The sequence below is a fragment of the Heteronotia binoei genome, chromosome 11, assembly GCF_032191835.1.
Source record: "Heteronotia binoei isolate CCM8104 ecotype False Entrance Well chromosome 11, APGP_CSIRO_Hbin_v1, whole genome shotgun sequence".
NCBI classification, from domain to species: Eukaryota; Metazoa; Chordata; class Lepidosauria; order Squamata; family Gekkonidae; genus Heteronotia; species Heteronotia binoei.
The window spans coordinates 61455057-61481012 of NC_083233.1; the positions used below are offsets into that span (position 1 = coordinate 61455057).

Here is a 25956-nt window from a genome sequence, read left to right on the forward strand (position 1 = left end):
TGGCCTAATATGCAAAGGCGTTCCTGCTACAAAAAAAGCCCTGGATAACACCATGATCCAACTGTGTTCTTACTCCCACATGAAATTTGCGATGGGCTGATAACTCCTGTACAGCACAAATAGCAACAACACATCTTTCTGGAGTCTTAGCTTGCAAACCAGCTGTTGCACAGCCTTGCCTAGCAACTTGACCCCTTAATAAATAGAATTATGATGTCTAGAACAACAATAGTATCATATCATTATCTCTGATGATATGACACGGTTGGAGGAGGTGGAAACTGAATTCGAAAGAAGCTCCTTCCAAATGACTGAAAATAAAAGAAGAAGAAGCGAGCAAATTCCCATGTGGAAAAAGTAAGAATTCTGGATTTATTCTAACTTCATTTTACATCGTATAAAGCATTTTCTTTCACATTCTGAGGACATGGTGCTTTGCGTGCCACATTACCCCAAGCGCATCACAACGGACAATGTTGAAGAGGCAGCAGACACCTCTATGACTCGGTGCTAATCCGTTCCCAATGGTGCCCAGCTTGGTATTGCCAACTCTGACTGGCAACAGCTCTCCAGCCTCTTGGGCAAAGAAAAGTTTTTTTCAGCTCTGCTGTCACAAGAAGATGCCTGGGAGTGGAACCAAGACACAGCAAGCTCTACATCCCCTTCCCTGTAGGAGGATAACAGCTTTTATTAAAAAAAAAAACAAAACCCAAAATGTAATAGCCAGATGTTGCTTTCTTCCCTTTCCCACCCAGTTGGCTTCCCCTTATCGTTTTGTTCAGTTCAGCACTAGAAAAAGGATCACAGTGAAGAAGCATGGCTATGAAAACGCTATGAAGTAACAGTTGGTTGTGATTAGCCAAAACTGTTAACAGAGGCCAGGCAATTGGCCAGTTAAAAAAGCCAGAAGTAGAGGAAAGAGGAGTCTGTTAGCCAGTGGCGGGCTGTGGTTGATGGTAGCGTCTTTGGATGCGTAGACTTTGCGACTTTTCAGAGGCTGCGGAGGACGGAAGTTGTTAGCCATCTTCACCGGCTTCGCTCCAGTTTTAAAGTAAAGTGTGTTCACAAATGCATCCAGCTGAATAAAAGGAAGAAAGGAGATTATTGCCAGTTATTAGAGGAGGTGAACAGATAATCACAATTGGAGTAGTCCACATCAGTGGAACTGCACACCTTGCCTAGTCAGGCACACAAAATTTCCAGCAGGACTGCATTGCTTTCAAAATTTTCAAGCAAAACAGTAAAAAATAGAGAGCCAGTTTGGTGTAGTGGTTAAGTGTGCGGACTCTTATCTAAGAGAACCGGGTTTGATTCCCCAATCCTCCACTTGCAGCTGCTGGAATGGCCTTGGGTTAGCCATAGCTATTGCAGGAGTTGGCCTTGGAAGGGTAGCTGCTGTGAGAGCCCTTTCAGCCCCACCCACCTCACAGGGTGTCTGTTGTGGCGGGAGAATATATAGGAGATTGTAAGCCGCTCTGAGTCTCTGATTCAGGGAGAAGGGCAGGGTATAAATCTGCGGTATTCTTCTAAAAACTGTCAAGGACACAGCACTGGCTGGCTAGCAGTTGTGACCTCCCCTCTGCAGAGCAGCCCCCCCCCAGTATTAAAACAACTATTGGATTATCAAAGATTTCAGGTTTTCACGGCTGGTAACATCATTAGGGTTTGTAGAATCTTTCGGGCTCAAGTGCCGTGTTCTACTGGAGAAAGTTTTCCTTCCAGACGTTTCATTCTCAGCTGCAGAGAACATCCTCAGTGGCGTTGCAACCGGAGCAGGCGCTCTGACCTTCTTGGCTGCTGTGCATTGATCCAACTATTGGATTTTTTAAATAATTAAAAATGAAATGTGTATCCTTGCAAAATACAAGCAGCTGGGGAGAAAATTTATGAGAAGATCAACTTTGCATCTTTTGAAAGCCGAAATACAGCTTTTGGGGTCCCAATCTGTGCAGGGTAACAACCCACGTTTACCAATGTGCCATTCAAGGACCACTATTGCAGAACCACATGTGTATACCTGAGACTTGCTGATAGGGATCTGTTCTTCAAACACAGTCCAGACGACCACTTCTTCACACCCAGGGGTGGTGAGGGAACCTTTGTAGCGATAGTACTTGGAGAGCAAGCCCATGTCGGGAAGCAGGTTGCTAAGAGGAAACGTGGATGCCAAGTCAACCGAAAGCCCTAGGCAGAGAAACAGAACTGCTTAGGAAAGACAAAGACACTCAGTGTACTTGAGAAAAAGTTAGTAAGATGGGAAAGAAGCAATGTGTCCAGTTCTATGTACAAAAAGCATTGTACTGTAAACATTTCCACATTGGCTCAAAGCTTTCGCAAATAGTACAAAAAGCATATCAAAAAGAATCAGCCGGCCCACTGAGCTGTGGTTCATCAGAAGAGCACCTGCTCTGTATGCAGAAGGTCCCAGGTTAGGGATACCAGGTCCGACTCAAGAAATATCTGGGGACCCTGGGGGTGGAGCCAGGAGACATTGGGTGTGGAGCCAGGAGCAAGGGTGTGACAAGCATAATTGAACTCCAAAGGGAGTTCTGGCCATCACATTTTAAGGGACCATTTGCCTTTTAAAAGCCTTCCTTCCATTTGGAAATAATGAGGGATAGGGGCAGCTTCTTTGGGGGCTCATAGAATTGGACCCCCCCGATCCAATCTTTTTAAAACTTGTTTGACATCCCTGTGCTAGAGTATCCATGCACAATGGAATTAAAATAGATTCCCCTGGAGAAAATGGTGACTTTGGAGATGGATTTTCTGGCATTTTACTCCACTTCCCCAAACCACATCCTCCTCAGACTCCACCCCCAAAATCTCCAGGAGTTTCCCAACCCAGAGGTGGCAAACCTAAGTCACAGGAGATTTGTTCCTGGATCTCCAAACAACAGATCTTGCTCAGGTCTGGTTTGCTCAAGCAAAATAGTCAAATGCTTGTCTGACTCTTGCTGCTTACCGTCATGAGAGATGTTTTTGAGCCCAGCAACGATTGTGTTGTAATTGATGTTATCCATTTCTGACACCTGCCATTCAAAGAGGGGAGAGGAATAAATTGACTGCAAGAAGCAACAGTAGAACAAAATGGGTGATGCTCAGTTCCCAGGCCCAAGGAGAGTGAAGGTGGGCCTCGCACAAGCTTATAACATGCCCTTCCCTCCAATCCAATCCAGTCCAATTTTGGCCACCATCTTTGTATATTAGATTATGGTTTTAAATCTGGATAGTTTTAACATTTATTTATATGTATCTTTTATGATTATGGTTATGTTGTAGCCCACCCTGAGCCTGTTCGCAGGAAGGGCAGGCTTAATATTGAATAAATCAAATCAAGTTTGGTGTAGTGGTTTAAGTGTGCAGGCTCTTATCTAGGAGAACCAGGTTTGATTCTCCACTCCTCCACTTGCAGCTGCTGGCATGGCCTTGGATCAGCCATAGTTATCACAGAGCTTGTCCTTGAAAGGGCAGCTTCTGGGAGAGCTCTCGCAGCTCCATCCACCTCACAGGATGTTTGTTGTGCGGGGGTGGGGGCGGGAAGATAAAGGAGATTGTAAGCCTCTCTGAGACTCTTGAGTGGAGGGTGGAATATAAATCCAATGTCGTCTTCTTCTTCTTCATATGTTTTTGAAAGAAAAACATCTGTTTTATTTCTGGATAGGCCTCACCACCACATCTTTTCCCCTTGCAAAACTCAAGGCTTTCAGGGCAAGTGAGAAGCAGAGTGGTTTGCCATTGCCTTCCTCTGGGGAGCAGCCTTGGACTTCCTTAGTGCAGCAGTCCACAACCTTTTTGGCACCAGGGACCGGTTCTGTGGAAGACGATTTTTCCACAGACCAGGTTGTTTTTTTAATTATGCATTTTAATAATACATTTCTGAGCAGGAACGCACAGAAATGCAGTTCTGGCTGACTTGGTGTCAGGGGTGTGGCTTCATATGCAAATTAGTTCCTGATGGGCTTTTTCTACAAAAAAAGCCCTGCGAGAAACAATGGTAATTTCAGGGGGTGTAGTCTAGTATGCAAATGAGTTCCTGCTGGGCTTTTTCTACAAAAAAAGTCCTGCATTTCAATATTCTCAGTCCTTTCTGTTTATATATCAGTTGCCACTACAGTGTATAAATCATTTTATTACTACTTGAATTCGGTTTTTAACTGACAGTTTTCCTTCATTTTATCTTCACAACAACCCTATGAGGTAGGTTAGGCTGAGAGAGCAGATGCACTCCGGGTTCCTGGGTAGTTTCACGGCAGAGGCTGGGATATTCAAGCCGGGATTCAAGTCCTAGTCTGACACTCTAACCACAACATCACATCATATAAAAACAAGTGACACAACTTCCCTAATTTCATGCCCCTGAAAAGTCTACCTGTCCCCCTGTCGGCAGCCTTGATTCCCTTCCCATATGACAAAAGATGGCGCCTTCATCCTAGTCCAATCAATCAAGTTCAAATTGACTATATAATAGCAGCAGTTTCGTATGGCTCACCTTGAACAAGAAGCTTAGAACAGCCAATCCGTTGGGGTGTCCCTTTGCTTCATTTAAGATTTTGTATTTGGTGTTCATGTGAACAAGATGCAGCTGCAGGGGGGGAAACCACAATTATTTTGAGTCTAAGCTGGGCCTTTTTGTGATAGTCGCCTGTCGGTTGCAATGACATCGACGTGAGCAAGTATGATGTGCTCAGGGAAAGCGCTATTTGGCACATGCCCCCAGTTCCCAGAGATCCCACGCAGGGCTAAATCAAATTGGAAAGGCATCTCTGAAGAATAAATCTGCACTTTGAGAAATGTGCACACATTCTTGAGCCTACAAAATGGAATAGAAAAGGAGTTTCCTATTCTTTTGACTTTGATTTGTGATATCATTGCATAACTAAAACTGATTGGCTAAGTAGCAGTTTGACATTGTTAGACTGGCTACATGATTGGCTGGATCACAGTCGTTTTTCTTGACTAAATCAGCTACCAAGAGGGGCCAAAAACAGGACTGAAAAAGAGCAAAATAATACCCAAACAAAGGTAAAGTTCAGGAAGGAAGAATGTTGCAGTATTGTGCAGATGCAAGTTGATTCTTTCTGTGCTGGAGTGGAATTATTTATTTACAAAAAAGCTGTCTTAGAAGAGCCACAGCAAAACTTCATTATTGCATTCAACAAGCTGTTCTGTTATTCAAATTTGTCTTTCAAGCTAGTTCCTCCTGTATCTTTTATGAAAAGCAACAGGTTGCTCCTGAAAGCAGTGTGTTTGCTAATTCACAGTGCTGCAAAACTGCTGTAAAGCTATCATAAAGCACTCTGCTAAGCATACCATAAGTCAGGGGTCCTGAACATGATGGCCATTGACACCATGGCACCTTTCTGGGTGCCGCAAAGTGTTTTTTTTAGAAAGTGGGCAGGGACAACTTAAGTTTCTGCCCAGGAAGGTTTCTGATGTGATTGGCTGTGCAGATTTTTAAAAATGCTGCTTTGGCAGCAGCTGCCACTATAGCTAGGGATGGGCATAAACTGGCTAACAAACTAAAATTCATCGCAAACTTTGAACTGTTCATGCTTCTTGAAACAATGTTCACAAACTGAAGAACTTCCACAGATTTTCACAAATTTTGAGTAGTTCGTGGTGGTTCATGTGGAGAAACGCCATCTGAGAGTGTTGGTGCTTCATCCAAAAAGGCAGGGATCAGTAAATCCATTCAGCAGGCTTTGTAGCCTTTCCCCCCCCCTCCCTTCCAGAGCCAAACCAACAACGCTAGGGGGAAAATCTCCTAGAGAGGCAGGAAGTGCTGTGGTTCCTTGCATGTGTTAGGCAGGAAGAGAAGCCAGATTTGAACTGGGGCTCGAGCGAGCATGTGGTGAGCAATGGAGGCTCATGCCTGTGGGGGAGGCCTGCTCAGGAAAATGAGGCCTCCAGGCAGGCAGACTAAGTAAGTACTTCACAAGACAGGGCAAGTTTAGATCAGGGCCAGCCGGATGCGTTTATAATCAACTTTTCTTTGTTATGCTGTTTGCTGTGCTGTGCTGGGCTGTGCTAATTTTGTAGATGCAACTGTTTTTGTTTTGTTTTTCTTTCCATATCCTTTTCCCTTTTAAATAAATGTTTTTTCTGTTTAAAATGCTGGCAGTCAAACTCTGTACCACATAGATCCCCAGACCGCTTTAGACCACGCTGTGTTGAGAAGGGGGCCCCGGGGAAGGGGGAAGGCATGCAGTTGGATAAGGTGCCAATCCTCCAGGGGTGCCCCAAAGAAGCGCTGAGGTCTCTGTGAAACCCAAGTGCAGGGTGGCAGAGGACCTTGAGGCCTGGCCTCACAGCTGGAGAGGGGGATTGGGAGTCCTGTTCCTCTCAATCTGAACCCCAGGACTGAGCAGGTGGTGGCAGCGAGCCCAAGGGGCAGGAGGAGAAATAGCTCCCTCCAGGAGTTGGCGACTCCATAGGGAGCTGACGGGACCGGGTCTGAAGGCAGAATCGAACCGGTTCCGCCACACTTGGCGGCAGCGGTGGGATGAGAACAAACAGAGAACTTGATTGGCCAGGCATTTTTGGGTTTTGATGCGTGCAAGCACCCAGAGGAAGCAACAGCGGTTTTGTTTTCTTTTCGGGTCAACTGGAGTAGGGAAAGTTTAGCTAGTTAGGATGGAGCGTGCTAAGAAACTGGAAATCCTGAAGATGACAAAGCCACAGCTCCAGGAAGAGTGCGCAAAACAAGAGCTGGAGTGTGACAACCTGACTGTAGCAGATATGCAAGTCCTCCTGTTGGAGTATCATCAGCAGGCAGGGGCACCTGCAAAAGTGGCCCCCACCCAGTCAGAGGTAATCTTGCAGCTACAGATGGAACTGGAGAGAATGCGTATCAAGGCGGACCAAGTCCGCAGACAGGAGGAACGAGAGAGAGAGGAACGACAAGCAGAGAGGGATGCAGTCCGCAGACAGGAGGAACGAGAGAGAGAGCTGAGACAAGCTGAGCTTCGCAGACAGGAGGAAAAAGAGAGAGCTGATATCCGCAGACGGGAGCAGGAAGAGCAACGCCGCCATGAGCTTGAGGTGCTACGTCTGGAAGCTGAACTAAGCAAAGAGATCCAAGTCACCCCCAAGGACTTTGCAGTGTACCAAGAGGGAGAAGACCCCTCCATATACCTCTCCAACTTTGAGAGGGCAGCCAAACAGTGGGGGATTGCAGAGGAGGACTATATGTCTTACCTCTGTAGCAACCTGACTGGAGAACTTTCAGCCATCTATTACAGCATGCCTATGGAAGATGGGGGGATAACTTTTGCAGGCTATAAAGCCACTGTATTTAAAAGGTTTAAACTGGGGCCAGACCACTCCCGAAAGCAGTTCAGGGGTTTGGCTCCACAAGAAGGTAAATCCTATGCTGAATGTGGGGTAATGAAGGAACAGACAGTTCCAGTGTTATTGGGCCGGGATTTGGTGGTTGGCCAGTACTCTATCAAGGCTGTACCCCGCAGCCAAACCCCCAGGGGGAAGTGGGAGGAGGAAGGCAACTTTAAGGAAGCCACCTCACCACCAACCAGGGAGGGGGAAATAGCCCAGGTTACTGAGGACGAAGAGAGGGCAGTCACCCAGGAGGGGGAGGGCCAGCCTATCTCAAGCCCTGGAGTAGGGTGTTGCCAAGGGGAAGAGGGGTGTAGCTTTCCCCAAGTGCAGCAGGAGGCTGTCGATGTTCCTAGCAAGGAAAGGAACCTGTCTAGCATAAAGGATGTGCATGCTGAAGAGACCAAGGTGGAGAGTGGAGATTTCACAGGAGTTTCTGAGAGCAGCAAGGCTAATGGGGGCTCAGAGGAGCACATAGCTGAAGGCTTGGGGGAACGGGAGCGGTTCCAGAAGGGGGTCCGGAGCGGCCTTAGGTTGGAACCGGTTCACCAAGTAGCTGTGGATCAGGAAGTGGGATCGTCCGAGACGCTCTCAAAACGGGTCGTCTTGAAGCAGGGCAGACAGGAATCCTGGGAAGCTGTGGGACCTTCCAGGCAAGAAGGGGGTCAGTTGGGTAGTGCTGAAAAACCAACCGAGGGGACTGAGAACCCAAGCCAAACCCTCAGGGGAAGGTGGGGGGAGGAAGGCGACTTTAGGGAAGCCACCTCACCAACCAGGGAGGGGGAGGACCAGCCTGTCTCAAGCCCTGCAGGAGGGTGTGCCCAATGGGAAGAGGGGTGCCAATTTCCGCAAGGGCAGCAGGATACTGTGGAGTCTTCCAGGCAGGAAGGAGCTCAGTTGGTTGACACTGAAAAACCAACTGAGGGGGCGGAGAACCCAGATCAAACTTTGGCTGAGTGTCCTGGAAACAGTGGGACTAGGGGTGGCTTGAAGGAACAGATGATAGGAAGTCTGGGGGAGCCAGAAATGTTCCTGTCTGAGGTTCAAAGTGACCCTAGGCTGGAACCACTGTGTGAGGTGGCAAGGGACCAGAAAGTGGAGTTCTCAGAAGCTGAGACAGGGGATAGGGTGATGGATTTCCTGCCCCTTCATTCTGGTGAACGGAAAGTGGAATGGGAGGGACCCCATATGATTGTGGATGATCTAGACGATGCTACCTGTGTGGGGGCTATGGAGAAAATGGGAAAGGCAGTTCAAGTGGTGCAGGTGAAGATACCACAGCCATTCTCTACGAGGTCCATGGTGGTGCATATAGGTAGGAAGGAAGGAGACAAAAAGAAGCTGGGACAGCAATTGTTTGGAGCCCCAGAGGTGGTTTTCTGGGAGGACAGAGTGGACAGAGGGAACATTCCACCAATGAGGGATAAAGAAGGAGCAACTGGGTGGGAACTGGGCAGTTTCCAACCCCATATGTGGGGCCAGGAATTTCCTCCTTTGATGGACCACTCACCCCAGCAACAGCAGCAACAGAGGGAGAGCACCAAACTCCAGAGGTGGTCCTGGGAGATGGAGGAGTACATCTTAAAGACTGGACATTCCTTCTGCATGCAGCAATGCAACGTTTTGTCCAGAAAGGACATGGGCACCTAGGGTGCTGGACTTTGTGTATTATTGGAGAAATACCTGAATGTTTGTGTAATATTTTGGGTTAATGGGTTTCTCCTTGTTTGTTTGGATTCTGCTACGGGGTCACCTCTGTAGGAGGCAACCCCTCCGGCTCAGAATTTAAGGAGGGGGACGTGTGGAGAAACGCCATCTGAGAGTGTTGGTGCTTCATCCAAAAAGGCAGGGATCAGTAAATCCATTCAGCAGGCTTTGTAGCCTTCCCCCCCCCTCCCTTCCAGAGCCAAACCAAAAACGCTAGGGGGAAAATCTCCTAGAGAGGCAGGAAGTGCTGTGGTTCCTTGCATGTGTTAGGCAGGAAGAGAAGCCAGATTTGAACTGGGGCTCGAGCGAGCATGTGGTGAGCAATGGAGGCTCATGCCTGTGGGGGAGGCCTGCTCAGGAAAATGAGGCCTCCAGGCAGGCAGACTAAGTAAGTACTTCACAAGACAGGGCAAGTTTAGATCAGGGCCAGCCGGATGCGTTTATAATCAACTTTTCTTTGTTATGCTGTTTGCTGTGCTGTGCTGGGCTGTGCTAATTTTGTAGATGCAACTGTTTTTGTTTTGTTTTTCTTTCCATATCCTTTTCCCTTTTAAATAAATGTTTTTTCTGTTTAAAATGCTGGCAGTCAAACTCTGTACCACATAGATCCCCAGACCGCTTTAGACCACGCTGTGTTGAGAAGGGGGCCCCGGGGAAGGGGGAAGGCATGCAGTTGGATAAGGTGCCAATCCTCCAGGGGTGCCCCAAAGAAGCGCTGAGGTCTCTGTGAAACCCAAGTGCAGGGTGGCAGAGGACCTTGAGGCCTGGCCTCACAGCTGGAGAGGGGGATTGGGAGTCCTGTTCCTCTCAATCTGAACCCCGGGACTGAGCAGGTGGTGGCAGCGAGCCCAAGGGGCAGGAGGAGAAATAGCTCCCTCCAGGAGTTGGCGACTCCATAGGGAGCTGACGGGACCGGGTCTGAAGGCAGAATCGAACCGGTTCCGCCACAGTTCATGAAGAGCAGAAAGCAAGGGTTTAAACTCCCGATTTCTGCTCTTTATGAAAATCAGCTGTTTAGTTTCAAATGGCTGGGAGCTTTTTTGCAGACAGCAGGGTTTTTTGTGGGGACCAGAAAGTAGGGGTGAAATGGCTCCCAGCCATTTAAACTCTTGCTTTCTGCTCCCTGCAGTTTGTGCCCATCCTTAACTACGGCACAAGGATCAGTCACAGTGTGACTAAAGGTAAGCTTCAGTAGCCATTTTGGGGCAAATGTTCTGTGGTTGTGCCCACCATGGTAGGTTAGAATTCCGAAGGTGACCACAGACTCAAAAAGGTTGGGGACCCCAGCTATAGAACATCACACATTTCACTTGTGTCTGGGGGAAAGGGGGGAATTGAAGGTAGTAAGCAATTGTTTTAATGAACTACAGTTAAATTGTTAGGTAATGAATGCATGGTATTGTGCTGATTATCCTCGCTCCACAAACGTAAGATTAAAAAGACAAGAATAACCAGTGACTTGTTGCAAACTCCCCGTTAAATAATTAAAATAATTGCAATGATACAACCAGTTGCCTGTGATCAGTTTGGGGTGACAATAGGCCCTTTCTCATTTCCCTCATTTTGTCCTGATCTCATGAGGAACGGATGGACTGTTCCTTATCGGCAACGCCCCAGAGTCTTTCTTAATTAATAGCTTCTTGCTGAAAATACAAAGACCTAAGATGAGTGTATTCATTATACACCCTGCGTAATTGGATGGTGTCTCCTTTGAAATACCAGCAGAACTTTTTCCCATCTTTCCACTGAGAAAGAAAAGGCTCGAGACCCTCAGTAGCTGAAATAGTTTCAGTAATCCTTGAAGAACTGAAGATTGTGTACTAAATGAATGAATGAATGCATGTGTACTATACACATGCATGCCTTTTTTTCATTCATTCAGTTACATTTTCGGCTCTCCCTTCCTTTAAGGAACGCAGGATACTGGCCATTTCCACTTTCCCCAGTTTTATTTTTTCAACAGCCCTGTAAGGTAGGCGAAGTTAAGAGAAACTGAGGAACTAAAAGAAGGGCCTCCAATGTCCATCTCTTCAGTTGCCCCAAACAGTTCTTTTAGTTGGCATCAGCCAAATAATGGGCCCAAGTAGGGTTGCCAGGTCTGTGTTGGAAAATACTTGGAAACTTTGGGGGTAGAGCCAGGAGAGGGCAGGGTTTGGGGAGGGGAGGGGCCTCAACATGATACAATGCCATAGAGTCCACCCTTCAAAACAGGCATTTTCTCCAGGGGAACTGATCTCTGACAGCCAGAGATCAGTTGTAAAAGTGGGAGATCTCCAGGCCCCACCTGGAGACTGGAAACCCTTAGCCCAAGCCTAGGATTCCACCAAGAATCATCAGCTTTACACTAAAGATTGCAAGTAGATACATTGGCCCATAGGCAACTCCAAAACCAAAAGTCACGTAATTCCTTTTGCAAGGTCCAACCAAAAGGTCACAAACCCATCTGTATTACAAATAGAATTGCCAGCTCTAGGTTGGAAAATGTATGGAGATTTGGGGGTGGGGGGCCAGGATTAGGGTTGCCAGTGCCCAGGTGGGGGCAGGGGATCCCCCATCTTGGAGGCTTTCCCCCCTCTTCAGGGTCTTCAGAAAGTGGGGGGGGGGGGAATGTCTGCCGGACAATCCATTATACCCTATGGAGACCAATTTCCATAGGGGATAATGGAGAATTGATCCACTGGTATCTGGGGCGCTGAGGGGGCTGGTTTTTTTGAGGTAGAGGCACAAAATTTTCAGCATAGCATCCAGTGCCTCTCCCCAAAATACCCTCCAAGTTTCAAAAGGATTGGACCAGAGGGTCCAATTCAATGAGCCCCAAAATAAGGTGCTCCTATCCTTCATTATTTCCAATGGAGGGAAGGCATTTAAAAGGTATGCAGTCCCTTTAAATGTGATGGTCAGAACTTTGGAGTTCAATTATGCTTGTCACAACCTTGCTCCTGGCTTCACCCCAAAGTCTCCTGGCTACACCCCCAAAGTCCCCAGATATTTCTTGAATTGGACTTGGCAACTCTAGGCAGGATCCTGAGGAGGACAAGGTTTGGAAAGGGGAGGGACATCTGCAGAGTATAATGCCATAGAATCCACCTTCCAAAGCAGCCATTTTCTCCAGAAAAACCGACCTCTGTCCCCTGGACACCAGTTGTAAAATTCCAGAAGGTCTCCAGCCACCATCTGGAGACTGGCAACCCAAAGCAGTGGGTAAGTTTTTGAGTTCTCTAGAACTCTTCATTTGGCTACATGTTCAGTGCAAGAAAAGTAAGGGAAGGAGAAAGGGGAAAGTTCTTTTGAAGCATGGTGGCTACATCCAAATTCTGCAACTATCATCATAGAATGGAAAACAGGATATGCCATACACTAAATTGGATGAGATCATGCTGAGTGCAAACTAGGACTGATTCCTCACTATCAGTCACTCCGCCCCAGTCAAGCAATCGATTCCCCAATAGTCGCTGCGCAGCCACATTTTGACTCACAACTCCCTCCAATTTCCCTCGCAGCTTCCAAATCTAAAAATAAAACAGAGCAGGAAGCTGCAAGGGAAATGGGAAGGAGCTTCGGATCAAAATGCACCCACATGGCAATTGGTGGGGAATTGATCATTTGATCCAAGGAAAGCAGAAGCCCAGGGCAGAGCAGCTGCTAGTGAGCAATTGGTCTAGGTTTTCTAACGGATGATTCTTATGAAGAACAACTGTCAGTCTCCAGCCTGAGAGTCCTCCCTGGTATTGCAGTGCAGTGGTTACAAAACCAAAAGAGGGAAAGAGTGTCTACCTCCATCGGGTATTGGCGTCCATCAATAGTATGCTCTGAACCATTTTTGTTGACGTCCCCCCAATGGAAGTGGAACTGCAAGGCCCGGTATGTGTCCTGAAGCCCTCCTTTGGTGATGTTGATTTGCTCTGCAGCAGAGGCTCCATCCAGGTTCATAGTCACTGTAATAGAGGCCAGGTCAGAGATCAAGAGGTCAGAGAAAGAGAGAGAAAGACTACTTTCCTGCAAGACAGGCAGCTGCTGTTCAGCTTTCCCTCCCTCCCTCTTTGCACATGGAAAGGAAGAACTGAACAGGGCTTTTTCTGTAGAAAAAGCCCAGCGGGAACTTATTTGCATAGGCGGCCACACCCCCTGACATCACCATTATTTCACACAGGGCTTTTAGTAGAAAAGGCCCAGCAGGAACTCATTTGCATATTAAGCCACACCTCCTGGTGCCAAGCCAGCCAGAACTGCGTTCCTGTGCATTCCTGCTCAAAAAAAGAAGCCCTGCCTTTGACTAGGCTTCTCATTTACCTGCCTAGGGCAGGAAATGACCTGTCCTCAGCTCCAGTTTCCCACCTCTGAGAAACTAAGGAGTGAGAGAAAAAATGGCCTTCATAGAGTGATGCTTTAGAAATTTCTCCTCGTTTCTATGGTAAAGACCACAAAGTCCAATGGAGGCAGTCTACAGCATCACCCAAAAGTGACATCACATCCTCCCCAAACTCCAGCCTCCCCAGGAGAACATACACAAATCTCCCAGCATTTTTCAAGGCAGTCTTGGGAAACCTACCTATAACATAGGTTGAGCCATGCTGTCATGCTGTGGCCAGAGCAAGAAACCTGACTGGTAAGCCAATAGGTGCAGAATGCTCCCCAAATCAAAAGGACTTCTGAGTCATTCCAGGTGGAAACAGTTGGACCAAGCATCTCTGGTCAGTACAGTGCCATTGGCCAGGCTGTGAGCCTCAGCAGATGTCCCATTTATCAACCACTGAGGCCAGCTAAGTAGCTTCCTCTGTGCTTAATTTTAGACTGTGACTTGACTTCCTGCTATGCTGCAAAGTGCTATGCACATGGTTGGCAATGTAGAAACTGATAACAATACAGTGGTGGCTCAACAAGGAGTGCCATCTGGAGTCCCTACCCCAACCTCCACCCCTTGCCACTCTTCCCTACCTCTTGCCACCTCTCCACCACCGCCTGTCACCATTCCCTGCCCCTTCCCAGAAGATCACAGAATCATAGAGTTGGAAGGGACCTCCAGGGTCATCCAGTCCAACTCCCTGCACAATGCAGGAAACTCACAAATATCTCCCCCTAAATTCACAGGATCCTCATTGCTGTCAGATGGCCATCTAGCCTCTGTTTAAAAACCTACAAGGAAGGAGATAGCAGCTATGTTTCCTTCCCTCCTAGGTTTCCAGGCATCATGCAGTGCATGGCCAAAAGGACTCCCTGAACTCTTGTATCTCATGTGAGTTTGGGAAGCCTTACTGTGCATGTGCAGCTCAAAGCCATTTGGGATTGGTAATACTCCCAGAGGTTTTTATTGGACAGCTATTCATCTTGGAAATTAGGCAGCCCTGCCTATAAAGGTGCCCCCTACCCTTACCTGTGTGTCCATCATTGAGGAGTTTCCATCGACCACCAGGGGCCTGGTCATAACCTTCAAATGAGATTTCTTCAAGGCTCTTGTCCCGTTGAGTTTTTCTTCTTTCAATGTTAATGGGTGACTGGTTATCTCCCCCACAGCTCTGTGTGAAGTCCTTCCAGTAAGAAGGGCCTAAAGAGACATAGAGAGGGAAACAGCAGAGATGGGGCTTAATGTGGAGGAGATACCCTCAGAGTGCAGTCACACGTCAAATTAAAAGCGGGTGTACAGCGCTGCAATTTGAACGGCTGAATGTTGATTCGACCGAGGACCGATCAGACGAGCAACTAAGAATGCGACTCGTCCCGATATCATCCTGTTGCTGAATGATCAGACATAGGCCGTTTTCGCACTAGCGTTTGCTCCGTCGTAGCGCCCCATTTACCTCCGGATCTTCTCTTGGATTTCGCACATGTTGCTCCGGCGCTGCGGTTTGCTCCGGCGCTACAGGGATTTTACGCCGGAGTATGTTTTTCAGCATGTTGCCGGAGTTTCCGAAAACCTCCGGATCCACTCCGGATCCACTCAGCGGAGTTTGCTGTGGGAAATCCATCCACGCCGGATCGACTGCTTTGTGGGCGGCACCCTCTCCCTTTCCGTCCTCCCACCCCATCCACCCCCTTGGCCAATCATCAGCCTTTCGCGGCGCTTCCCCGAAGTGCCGGCGCGGCCATTTTTTTTTTTAAACTTCACAGTTTTGCGTAATAGCGATATTTCGAAATTAACAAAGGGAAAAAAAAACCCCTCCTGGAATAGTTGCGTTATTTCGCTGTTGCGTTATCCCCGGCCTCTTCTCCCTTTAGGGGCCCCGGTGGGGGGACCGCGGCAGCCCCCCCAGCAGGCCGTTTCCAGCCAGTTCGTTTCGGGTCTAGTTTGGGGAGGGCGAGCGGGAAGGAGGCGGTTTCAGCGGGCCGGAGGAGGGGCCCCGGCAGCTTCGACTCTCCCCAGCTCAAACCCCCCCACTTCACTTCCATTTGCGCCCCGCTTGACCCCGCCGGCTTCCCGCTGCCGCCGCCGCCGCGGCAAAGGGAGCCCAGCCGCCCAGAGACATTTGGCGGCGGCGGCGCTTCTCCATTGTTGGGGGGGGGGAATCTAGTGCCGGTGCGGGCCAAAGCGTTCATGTGTGTGTGTTAAAAACGGAATGCCTCCCTCAGCTGTGCCACCAGGATTTCTGGACCTGCACAAAATCGCCATGTATAAAATGGGAAGTTGGAGTCCTGCATTCTTCTCCCTGGCTACATTCCGCTCGGTTAGAAAATAGACGGAGCTCGCTCTTCACACTCGCCACAGAAGGGGAAGGAGAGAATGGGGCGGGGGGGGGAGCTCTGGCAGCAGGAATCAGTCAGGTCCCCCGTTGCAAGCGCCAGCCGGAGAGGGGAAAGAGAGCGGAGGAAATCCCAGCTTCGCCACCCGGGAGGGAGCGAAGGGAAGAAGCTGCCACACACACACACACACAAACCCCTCGATTTCTCTCTCTTCGTTATTGCGATATTTCGCAACTTCAGAATTGGGGGGGGGAATATAGTGCTAGGAATGCTTCTGTTAATACATAAAGGACTGTGGAGGATTCTACAGCTGCAGCCAATCCATGAGCAGCAGCAGCACACGTGATGCGGTTTGTCCACGAAATGAAGGGGAGGGAGCAGCTCGATGTTACGTTAGTACGTTAGTACGTCATTACGCAACCAGACTTGCGCTTAAAAAAAAAATGATTGACAGGGCATCGAACTCAAGTCGATGCCAGTGGGAAAACGATTTGAGCCGGGGCTTCAGGGAAGGCGACTCCGCAAAGAGTCACTAGTGGGAAAATGAGAAAAATGATCCGGAGATAATTGCGCCGGGGAATAAGGGGAGCAAACGCTAAGTGGGAAAACGGCCATATTGAATGCTATCACATGCTTTTCTTGGAGCATGCGTATAACCAATCAAGCAGATTCAAAGTCATTTCACTTCCATTCAGTTGCTGAGCAATCATACAGTGATTTCTGCCGTGGTGTTTTCATGCACCCAAACGTTGGGAGGTGGGGAATCAAGCATTGCTTCAAAGATGGGGGGGAGTTCCGGGTGTTACCATTGCTGATTCAAACTAGGGGACTGCCAAGAACTACTTTTCTGAAAATGGGCAGTGACGATATCTGGAAATCCTCCACATTGAAAAAAGACATTTTTTTCCTGTTCTTCCACTCACGTGGATTCTGTGTTGAACGGAGAAGCAGAAGCCTCACCTCAGATTCCCGATGATCTGGTTGTGCACATGTCTTCTGGGGCTTTTTTTTAAAAAAAGGTGGGAGGGGCAGAAGGCAGATGTCAAACATTCCAAGGGGCAGTATCCCACATGAGCTGTCCAAACAGGAAAAACCTGAGTGTATGCCGCTTCTGCGGAAAAGGACCGGACTTTCTCTGGTATCTAATAACACCGACATCAAACTGGGGCAAATCAGGATGCTTACGAGTTGCATTCAAGGGACAGATGTGGTTGTCTGGATATGCTAATAAAATCCGAATGGGAATCGTGCATGTGAAGGAAGGAAGCATGTGAAGCTAAAGGCGCATGTGAAGGAAGGAAGGAAATAGATGGTGGTACAGAAGGAAAGGTGGAAAGAAAACAACTTTAAATGTATTTTCCAAACTGTCAGCTGGCTTGGCTTGCAGAAGTGACTTAAAGAGACAAATGCCTTCTCCAAGCTGGCTGATGGCGGGGGGGGCTTTGAGAGCCACACAATATGTGTGAAAGAGCCATGTGTGACTCCCAACCTGCAGTTTGGCCACTCATGGGATATACATTCCCATGTTAAATAGATATGTTTTTTTTTTTAAATCTGAGTAAAATATACAGAGTTGAAGATCTGAGAGACCACGTTCAGACCCCCACTCAGCCATGGGAGCTTGGGCCAGTCACACTCTTGTCAGTGTGACCTACCTGACAATAGAACAAAGTCTGAGTCCAGTGGCATCTTTAAGACTGACAAAGTTTAATTCCGTGCATAAGCTTTCATGTACACTGGACTCAAACTTTGTTCTGTTGCTTCAGACCAACCCAGCTATGCACCTGAATCTACCTGACAATGGTGGTGTGAGAATAAAATGGAGGAGGGGAGAATGCTGGAAGCCACTTTGGGTCCCCAAGAGGGAGAAAAATGGGGTACAAATGTAACACATAAAAGATATAAATCACTTTGCTATGTGGAAGAACAGATACAAAGCGCTGTCCTTTCACAAGGCCATTTGCCCCTTGAGAGAAACCAGAGTTCAAAATATGAATCCAAGAGCCTCCGTTGCCTCCACAGCCAATGTCACAAATGGTTCTCCCTCAATCCCCCCCTCCCACACACACACAGCTATTTGACCTTTCTGGTTATGGCCCCTAACGGCTGAGGTAAGGAAGCACCTATCACTTCCCTCACCATCAGTAGAACGGAAGCTCTTGGTATTGATTTTTTTAAAACAAAAATTAATGTGGAGGCTGCTGGTAACATCAACAACTCTGCCAATGAACACAGATGCCTCAGCCAAGACGCTCATTAGGCCACTCGCTGTGTTCTTTCCTCCCGTGTCATCCTCAACAGGAGATGCCCGCTTGCTGAGCCGACCTTCATTAATAACCATGAGCAGGGGTTTTTCTTATTTATAATTCAACAGGGTTTCCTTTCTGGGACTATCTTTAGCTTGACAGACTAAACAAACTGTTTCAGTGAGCATTACACTTTCCAAAGACCCACAGCGGCTTCCATTCTCATTCCATTTGTTCTTTTGTTTTGTCTCTCTCTCAGGGCAACCCCTTTGGAAGGAGTTCTCCTGTGAACTACAAAATAATTCAGCTGCTACAGCAAAAGGCCTGTTTACTTACTGATCAGCTCCATAAATGATGGTTGCCAACCTCCAGGTAAGGCCTGGCGTTCTCCTGGAATTACAGCTGATCTCCAGCTACGGATAGCTTCCCCTGGGAAAATGGCAGCTTTGGAAGGGTGGATTGTTATGGCATCTTGGGAAAGTGCTCTCTTTAGTCTGGATGAACTGTAATTACAACTGGCATCTCTATGCCGGAGATTGAACTAGGGATCTTCTGCTTGAAAGGTCTTTCATGTCTTCAGAATGTGGTTGGATCTAGGCTATTGTTAGAGTTTATGCTATCCTTCACAACTGGATTTTGGTTTTCCTGGGAGGAGTAGAAAATCTAGGAAGTGAATCATTGCTATTGCACTTTAATAGGACACTTTCCAATGTTGTTTGGATGCAGCCCAGAACTCTCTCTTTGCCCAGCTTGCAGGGCTGAGAGGGGTCAGTTTTGTTCAGAGGAACCGCACAGAGAACAAGATAAAACCCTTTTGCTCCATGGGCCACATCCCAGATCTGAACGGGAGCCTCCACAGCTGCAATTTCCATGTTTAAAAGTGTTGGGAAGATCCCGCTGTGAATCTCCCCAAATCTTGTCTGGCCATCTCACATTCTCTGAGTAATAACACCCATGGTTGCTACTTAGAGGTTGATGAGGCTGGGCATTTACCAGGACCTGAATACTGGCGCGAAGCCCACAATGTTTACAGGTGTTGTTATTTTCCCTTCCCAGGGAAAACCCTAAGAAGGTTAGAACCACCATCAGAGATTTCCTCAGTTATTTCATGTTTGGAACCCTTTTATGCAAATTGCTTTGGGTTTTTTTAAAGGAAAAGCAGAATACAAATGTCAATAAAAAGTATCATCAAATGCTGATGAATACATTACTTGCCAGTGTGGTGTTATGATTAGAGGGTCAGGGTAGGATCAGAGAGACCCAGGTTTGACTCCCCGCTCTGCCATGGAAGCTTAATGAGTGACCTTGCGACAGACACCTTCTCTCAGCCTAACCTACCTCACAGGGTTGTCATGAGGATAAAACTGAGGAGAGGAGAGGGATGTGTGATGTTTTGGTCCCCATTAGGAAGAAAGATGGGGTATAAATGATACAAATAAAATACAGAAATAAGACAGTACAGCAGCAGGAAAATAAATAAACAAACCAAGTTCCTGGCTTGCATGGCCTAAATGTGGAGTGGCCAAACTTGCTTAATGTAAGAGCCACATATAAGAAAAATCAGATATCTGAGAGCCACAAGACATGAACATCAGATATTTAAGAGCCACAAGACAGGAGGGAGGGAGGGAGTAGGTAGAAAGAAAGCAACTTTAACTTTAAATGCATTCTTTAAGTTGCCAGCCGGCTTGGCTTGGAGAAGTGATTTAAAAAGACAAATGCCTTCTCCAACTAGGCCACCGGGATGGTGGGGGCTTCGAGAGCCATACAATATGTGAAAGAGGCACATGTGGCTCCCAAGCTGCAGTTTGGCCATGTCTGACCTAAGAGTTTCTAGTTCACAAGATCCTCGTAATCCCAGATCTGGGCTAGGTTTCAGAATCCATACATGCTTTATCCTATACACTCGTGTGACTACTTACAAATACCTAGATGCACTGCTCTCCGACCACCAAGGCCTTTCAGACAATGCCAAGGTCTGCTTTTTACTCCACGGGAAACACAACTTTGTCACTACTCATGTTGCTTGTTTTTTACAGGTTGCGATCCAAATCAGAGAGGCTTTTACTCATGCATAGCCCACAGCTAGTTTATGTCATTTAACTCTTGCTGGTTTTTAAGGTTTAATTATATTTTATAGTGTTACTGTTGGTTTTAAACTATACTGTATTCTTACATTAATGCCAATAAAGGTCTAATGAATGAATGAATACTTACAAATATTCATATTTTGCATTGTGTAATACAACCATGTACAGGCAATAAGCACATGTAGCAAGTAATCGTTTAGAAAGATTTGTCAAGGACTTACCACATTTCAGATCTTGCGAATCGTAGCACCAAATACCTGGAAGAAGGGAGGGAAATGGAGAAATTAAACATACCAGCTGAGAGGGAGAGCAAAGTCAAATGCTTTATGAAGCCTACTCATTCCGGAAGAGGAAAGGCTGCATCGTAACTTCGCAATCCATCGTGCAAAGCAACAACTCATGGGAAGAAAGGCAGGATATAAACAAAGTAAATAGATAAGTAAGTATATAAAAGCTTGGAGGGAGAGCCAGAGTAGAGGTCAAGAGATAGTTTGCATGAATATATACTTGTGCATTCAGCCATGAAGAGAAGCATCTCAGGGTGTGGTCAGGAGCACATGACAGGGCCGGTTGCAGATTTGGATGTGCACGAAGGAACCAGCACAGCTCACTTTCCATAATGGATGTCACTTCCTATCCCAATACAGCATAACTATCTTCCCTTGACTGGTCTTTCCCCGCCCCCTCTCCACATGACTATCTTGGAGGGAACTGGAGGTCATTTTCTCACAATTTTAAGCCTGCTGCTGCTGGTAGATCTAAAGACCCAAGAAGGAATCACTGCAATGTGACCAGGGTCCCTGGGCCAATTCCATCCAATTCTCTTCCATTCTGCCTCCTCAGGTGCCTTAAGTCATTTCTCCTGTTGCAAAATGGGAGATCAACATAGCGTCTCCAGTTCGGAGTGAGCCTTCTGCCAGGTGGTTGCAGGTGCCCAACTATTCTGATACCAGCCCTGGCATAAAATACATCCAAGTTGCAGAAGCTAAGCTGGTCGGTGTCAGAGTGGGAGGCTACCAAGACATACCTGTTCCTTTCCTCCTGTGGCCTGCCACAGAGAGGGAGAAACAAGAACCAAGAGAGAAGAAAAACTGTAAAAGACACCACCAATGCTGATGTGTCGTGGTGGTCTGTCAGTCAGTCCAGTTATTTGTTTTTAATGAATTGATCACTGCCAATCATAGTCACTCACAAACACACAAGGATAGAAGGACATGGGGTTTTTTAATCCGTCTAGCGAAGATTCGTAGCATGAGGCTACAGTCCTTCAAACTACAAAGGAACTCCCATCTACAAACTGATGTTATCTCTGTCTGATCAACATGGTCACCCCACCAACATGAAAATCATCATATGTACTAGCAAGTTGCAGCAACTCTCAGGACAAACTGAAATCTCTATTATTTTTTTCAGTGTGGTAGCAGAGTGAGAGAATAAATCCATCCAGGGCTTTTTTTGTAGCAGGAACTCCTTTGCATATTAGGCTACACCCCCCCCCCCCCCGATGTAGTCAGTCCTCCGAGAACTTACCATAGGCCCTGCAAGAAGAGCCCTGTAAGCTCTGGAGGATTGACTTTATCAGGAGGGTGTAGCCTAATATGCAAAGGAGTTCCTGCTACAAAAAAACCCTGAATCCATCAGAGTTTGGTCATAGCATAATCTTTTTTTCCATATGTAGAGAAATATCCTCCACCCTAGAATTCATCCCTATAATTCAGCCTTCAAGCTACACTCTGTCCATGAATTGGAACCCAGCTGCAAACTCATAGCTGGCAGATAGGAGAAGACCAGGCAGAGAACTAACCATCAAGCTCCAATCATAGAATACTTTAGTGCTTGAAGATGGTAATGGCTCTGGTCAAAGTTGAACAAGAGTTAGTATCTCACACCATGCATGATTGTGCCACCTGGGGATAGGGGCTTGGGACAGCCAAATGGCTAGTTTGTATTTGCTTCCTCTGGGGCAGGAAGGTCAAGATTCTCCCAAGGAGAGATGATAAATTCTCAGGACAAGGGGAAGAAGGTCTCTTTCACATCTCTCTTCTAACAGCTCTTGATGAGAGAGGCACAGACAATGAAAGACTAAATCTGGAGCAAGTAAGGAATCGTGATGGAGGGGGAAAAGCAATTTCCCATGCTTTTTAGATCTTCTCCTTCTCCTTCCTGCTACTTTTCCAGGGCAATAAGCATGGCATTGGGGGAGAAGAGCTCTTTTTTTTTTTTCGTTTACAAAGACATGATTTTCTAGATATCTGGGAATTCCACAAATTTGTAGAGACCCCTACAGTCTTATTTTTATAGGATTCATCAGGGCTTTTTTTGACCAGGAACGCACAGGAATGCAGTTCCAGTTCAGAGGGTGTGGCCTAATATGCAAATATGTCCCTGCTGAGCTTTTTTTCTGCAAATAAAAGCCCTGCACAAAACGATGGTGACACCGGGGGGTGGCCTAATATGCAAATGAGTTCTGGCTGGGCTTTTTCTACAAAACAAGCCCTGGGGTTCATCATCTGGGTTTGGATCTCATGGATCCATTTAGCTACTAGATGTGCTTTCCTCACAAAAAAGCGCCTCCGCTAGAAGAATGAATCTATGGGATCCAGCCTACTATATCATAGATATAAGAAATGTTGGTGGTAAAACTCTAATTTCACAGCAGAAAGCAATTTTGCAGAAGTCTGGGGCGGGGGGGGGGGGTGTAAGAAGAGTTCAGGTGGACCAGGCTTCATGTAATCCAGCATCCATTTTCCAGAAGCAGCCATTCAGACATCTTCAGGAACCCCCAAACAGGATATAAAAATAATCACCCATTTCTTTTTTAAAGATTTACAAAAGTCATGGGGGTTTTTTCCTCTACAGACATGGGGAGCCTCCAGAGTATCCAGAAGTCCCTTTCCTTATCTATGACTGGCCCTACTGATAAACATTCAAGCATAACATCCAGTATTAGAAGAAACAATGACTCTATCAATGAAGCCACACAGTTCGTTTCTGATTTTCAGCTTCTAAGATCCAGGCTTTCAAATCATGTCGATTTTTTTCAGTCCTTTGACTTAATCTGTGTCATTCTTTATCTACTTATGTGGTAATGTCAGATCCAAGATCCAAGTCTCAAAGTCACTTCTTGCACTTGATTTTATGTTTGGGTGCTGCTGTTTGAATAAACACACTTTTAGATGTTTTCAAAAGTGAAGAAAATGATATGATAAGCTGCAGTGAAAAGATCAGCCTCTCTAGAAGAATACTGTCCATGTCGAATGGCACAGGGAGAGGGGGAGAGCTACCTCTAGTGCAATCCTAAACAGATTTACACCCCTTCTAAATCTGTTGAAGGCAATGGGCCTTAGAAGAGTGTAACTCGGTTTACGATAGCACTGATATTCTCCAACAGTTGCTAATGATTAGGGATAGCCAAGAATGGCAGAACTGAGAAATTAGCCACATTTTGAATATTGACAAATATGCAAATTTCCTTCCCCTTTGAGTGATGTTTCCTCTGTGTCCTTTGGCACTGAACAGATTTCCTAGCATCCCTTGAAAGGGAAGGCACTTAAGCGAGTCAGTGGGCGAGGAAGAAGCAGGATTAGGTCACCACGAAGAGTCATCCTTTGCAACTACTAATTCAAGCTGCTCTTTTCTCTTCCATTCAATGATGGACTGGGAAGCAGGGTTTTTATGAGGTTCTCTATTCTCATGCTTTGCCAAGTGCCTGGTATCATATACAAAATCATTTGGCAGAGCATGCTAATAGAGAGCATCATTTAAAAAAAAAAAAAAGCCCTTCTCCCCAAAGTAATTCAAATTGGGTTGGAGAAAAATCGATTAAAAACTTGATGGATTACAGCCAAGAAGGCATTCTGATTAATACCTGCGCGCATCATGCTATTGGAAGAGCCGTCCTTCAAGATGTTACTCGGACGATAACAGCAATTTGATTGCATGCTATCAGGAATAAACAGGGACGGACTGGTCATTATAGGTGACTTTGAGGTTCCATAAGAGACAAGGTCATTTCTGAGGTTTTTTGCTGAGACCAAGATGCTAGGTGGAAGTTCATAAAAACAGATTACAATTCTATCCTGGTTGACCAGTCCCCTTGGAATACCACACACAAGGTATGTCATTTATACATATAAAAGCTTGTATGCAGCCACATAGTTCTGAAAATTTGGGCACTTTAGAAGATGGGGGTGGCTACAATTTCCATGAGGGCAAGTTGCAACCTCCATGTGAAGCCTGGAGATTTCCAGGAATTACAGCTGATTTTGGACTGCAGGGATCAGATCCCCTGAAGGAAATGGCTGCTTGTGGGGGTGGGGGGGGGTGGAATCTGTGGCATTATGCTCTGCGTGCTCAACCTCCCCAGGCTCTGCCCCCAAATCTCCAGGAATTTCCCAACCTGAACTTGGCACCAAGGACTGGATACATGCCAATATGCATAGGAAGTATCCTACAAATTTATTGATGTTAAAAATGTGTACATTTTATGGGGAAAATTCCATGTGAGGAGCCAAAACACGGCACGCAAAGAAAAAAAAACATGGTTGCCATTCACGCAAGGGGAAAGGGAGTGGGGATTTGCTGCTGGAAACAGCAGGGCTGGGACTTGGAGAAATATCACCAGGTCCCTCTGGCCATCAGCGGGAGATGGGGGGGTAGATCGAGGTTGGGAAACTCCTGAGATGGAGATGGGGAGATAGAGTTGCCAAGACCAATTCAAGAAATATCTGGGGAATTTGAGGGTGGAGTCAGTAGACTTTGGGGGTGGAGTCAGGAGACATTGGGGGTGGAGCCAGGAGCAAGGTTGTGACAAGCATAATTGAACTCCCCTAGCTGGAGAACAGGGAGCTTGGTGGGATGCAATGCCATGGAGTCCACCCTCCTTAACATCCATTTTCTCCAGGGGACCTGATCTCTGTAGCCTGGAGGTAAGTTGTCATTCCGGAGAATTCCCAGATCCCATATGGAGGCTGACACCCCTAGCTGGGACATTTAAAAATCAATCTTCCCTTGCATCTGCAGAGGTGAGCGCTGATTCAGTCAAAAAAGATAACACACATGGTGCTTCTGGAAGTGGTGGAGATTACAACATAACAGCAGGCAGGTCCAAGGAGGAGGAGCAGCAAGGACAAAAACTGGAAAGAAAGACAACCGGAAGGGAAGTAGGCCACCAGCCCCTGACCTTTTCAAAATAAATTCATCCCCACGTTTAAGGGCTCCTTTAAATGCTTTCTTGTTCAAAGGGAGCAGCAAACTCTCATAAAATCTGCACACTCAACATGCAGGCATTCTGGGCCATCCTTTTCTTTTTAAACTTTTTTTAAAAAAAACTGGGCTGATTTTCTTCTTTTATTTTCTGTCAATTAATAATAGATCTGAAGAGGCTTTTATTGTTCACCGAGATTGCCTCTGCAGTTAAGCACTCAATATTTGCTTCCCCCCCCCCCCCACCCTCCTCTAATTATCTCTGGATCCTACCAGGGTAGATTTTTTTACAGCTTTCTCCTTTGCAAGCTAATTGTGTTTCTTTAACCGTCTTGCTTATTGGCCTTCCGATTCTTTTATGTCTCCTCTTTATCAGTCAAGGTGCCCTGTTGCTGTATTTACTTCAGATTTAATCAAAACGGAATTCCACTAAAATTCCACTTCTAGACACTCTTTAAATATTTCTGCATTATAGTTCAGGACTGGTCTCATGAGATCTGACCTCTGAGTTCCAACCAGGGAATCACGCTTTGCAGTTAGAGACCCTGCAAGACTGTGTAATGAATTTCTTAGAATAAATTCCACTGCCGGTTTTTCCCTGTATGCTTATGGGTCTCCAATCTGTATATTATGCACATGAAACCCCCCTCTGCCTCATTATATGAAAAGTGGTGCCGAAATTCATAATTACCAATGCT

General features: G+C 46.7%; 1 protein-coding gene across 2 annotated transcripts in view; it reads right to left on the reverse strand.

Annotated features, from left to right (window-relative positions):
- Positions 1-697: 697 nt before the first annotated feature.
- The window catches only part of LOC132579210 (carbonic anhydrase 15-like), a 46433-nt gene continuing 21174 nt past the window's right edge, over positions 698-25956 (reverse strand). Inside the window, exons 2-9 of one of the 2 annotated variants that reach the window (XM_060249440.1) lie at positions 21081-21101; positions 20275-20310; positions 14414-14584; positions 12817-12977; positions 4493-4585; positions 2966-3032; positions 2018-2184; positions 698-1078 (exon numbers count right to left, since the gene is read on the reverse strand). In XM_060249440.1, coding sequence (XP_060105423.1) covers positions 869-1078; positions 2018-2184; positions 2966-3032; positions 4493-4585; positions 12817-12977; positions 14414-14584; positions 20275-20310; positions 21081-21101 — 926 coding nt within the window. In that variant the 3' untranslated portion in view covers positions 698-868. The remainder of the gene's footprint in view (positions 1079-2017; positions 2185-2965; positions 3033-4492; positions 4586-12816; positions 12978-14413; positions 14585-20274; positions 20311-21080; positions 21102-25956) is intronic. The other variant, XM_060249441.1, reaches the window with a different exon arrangement.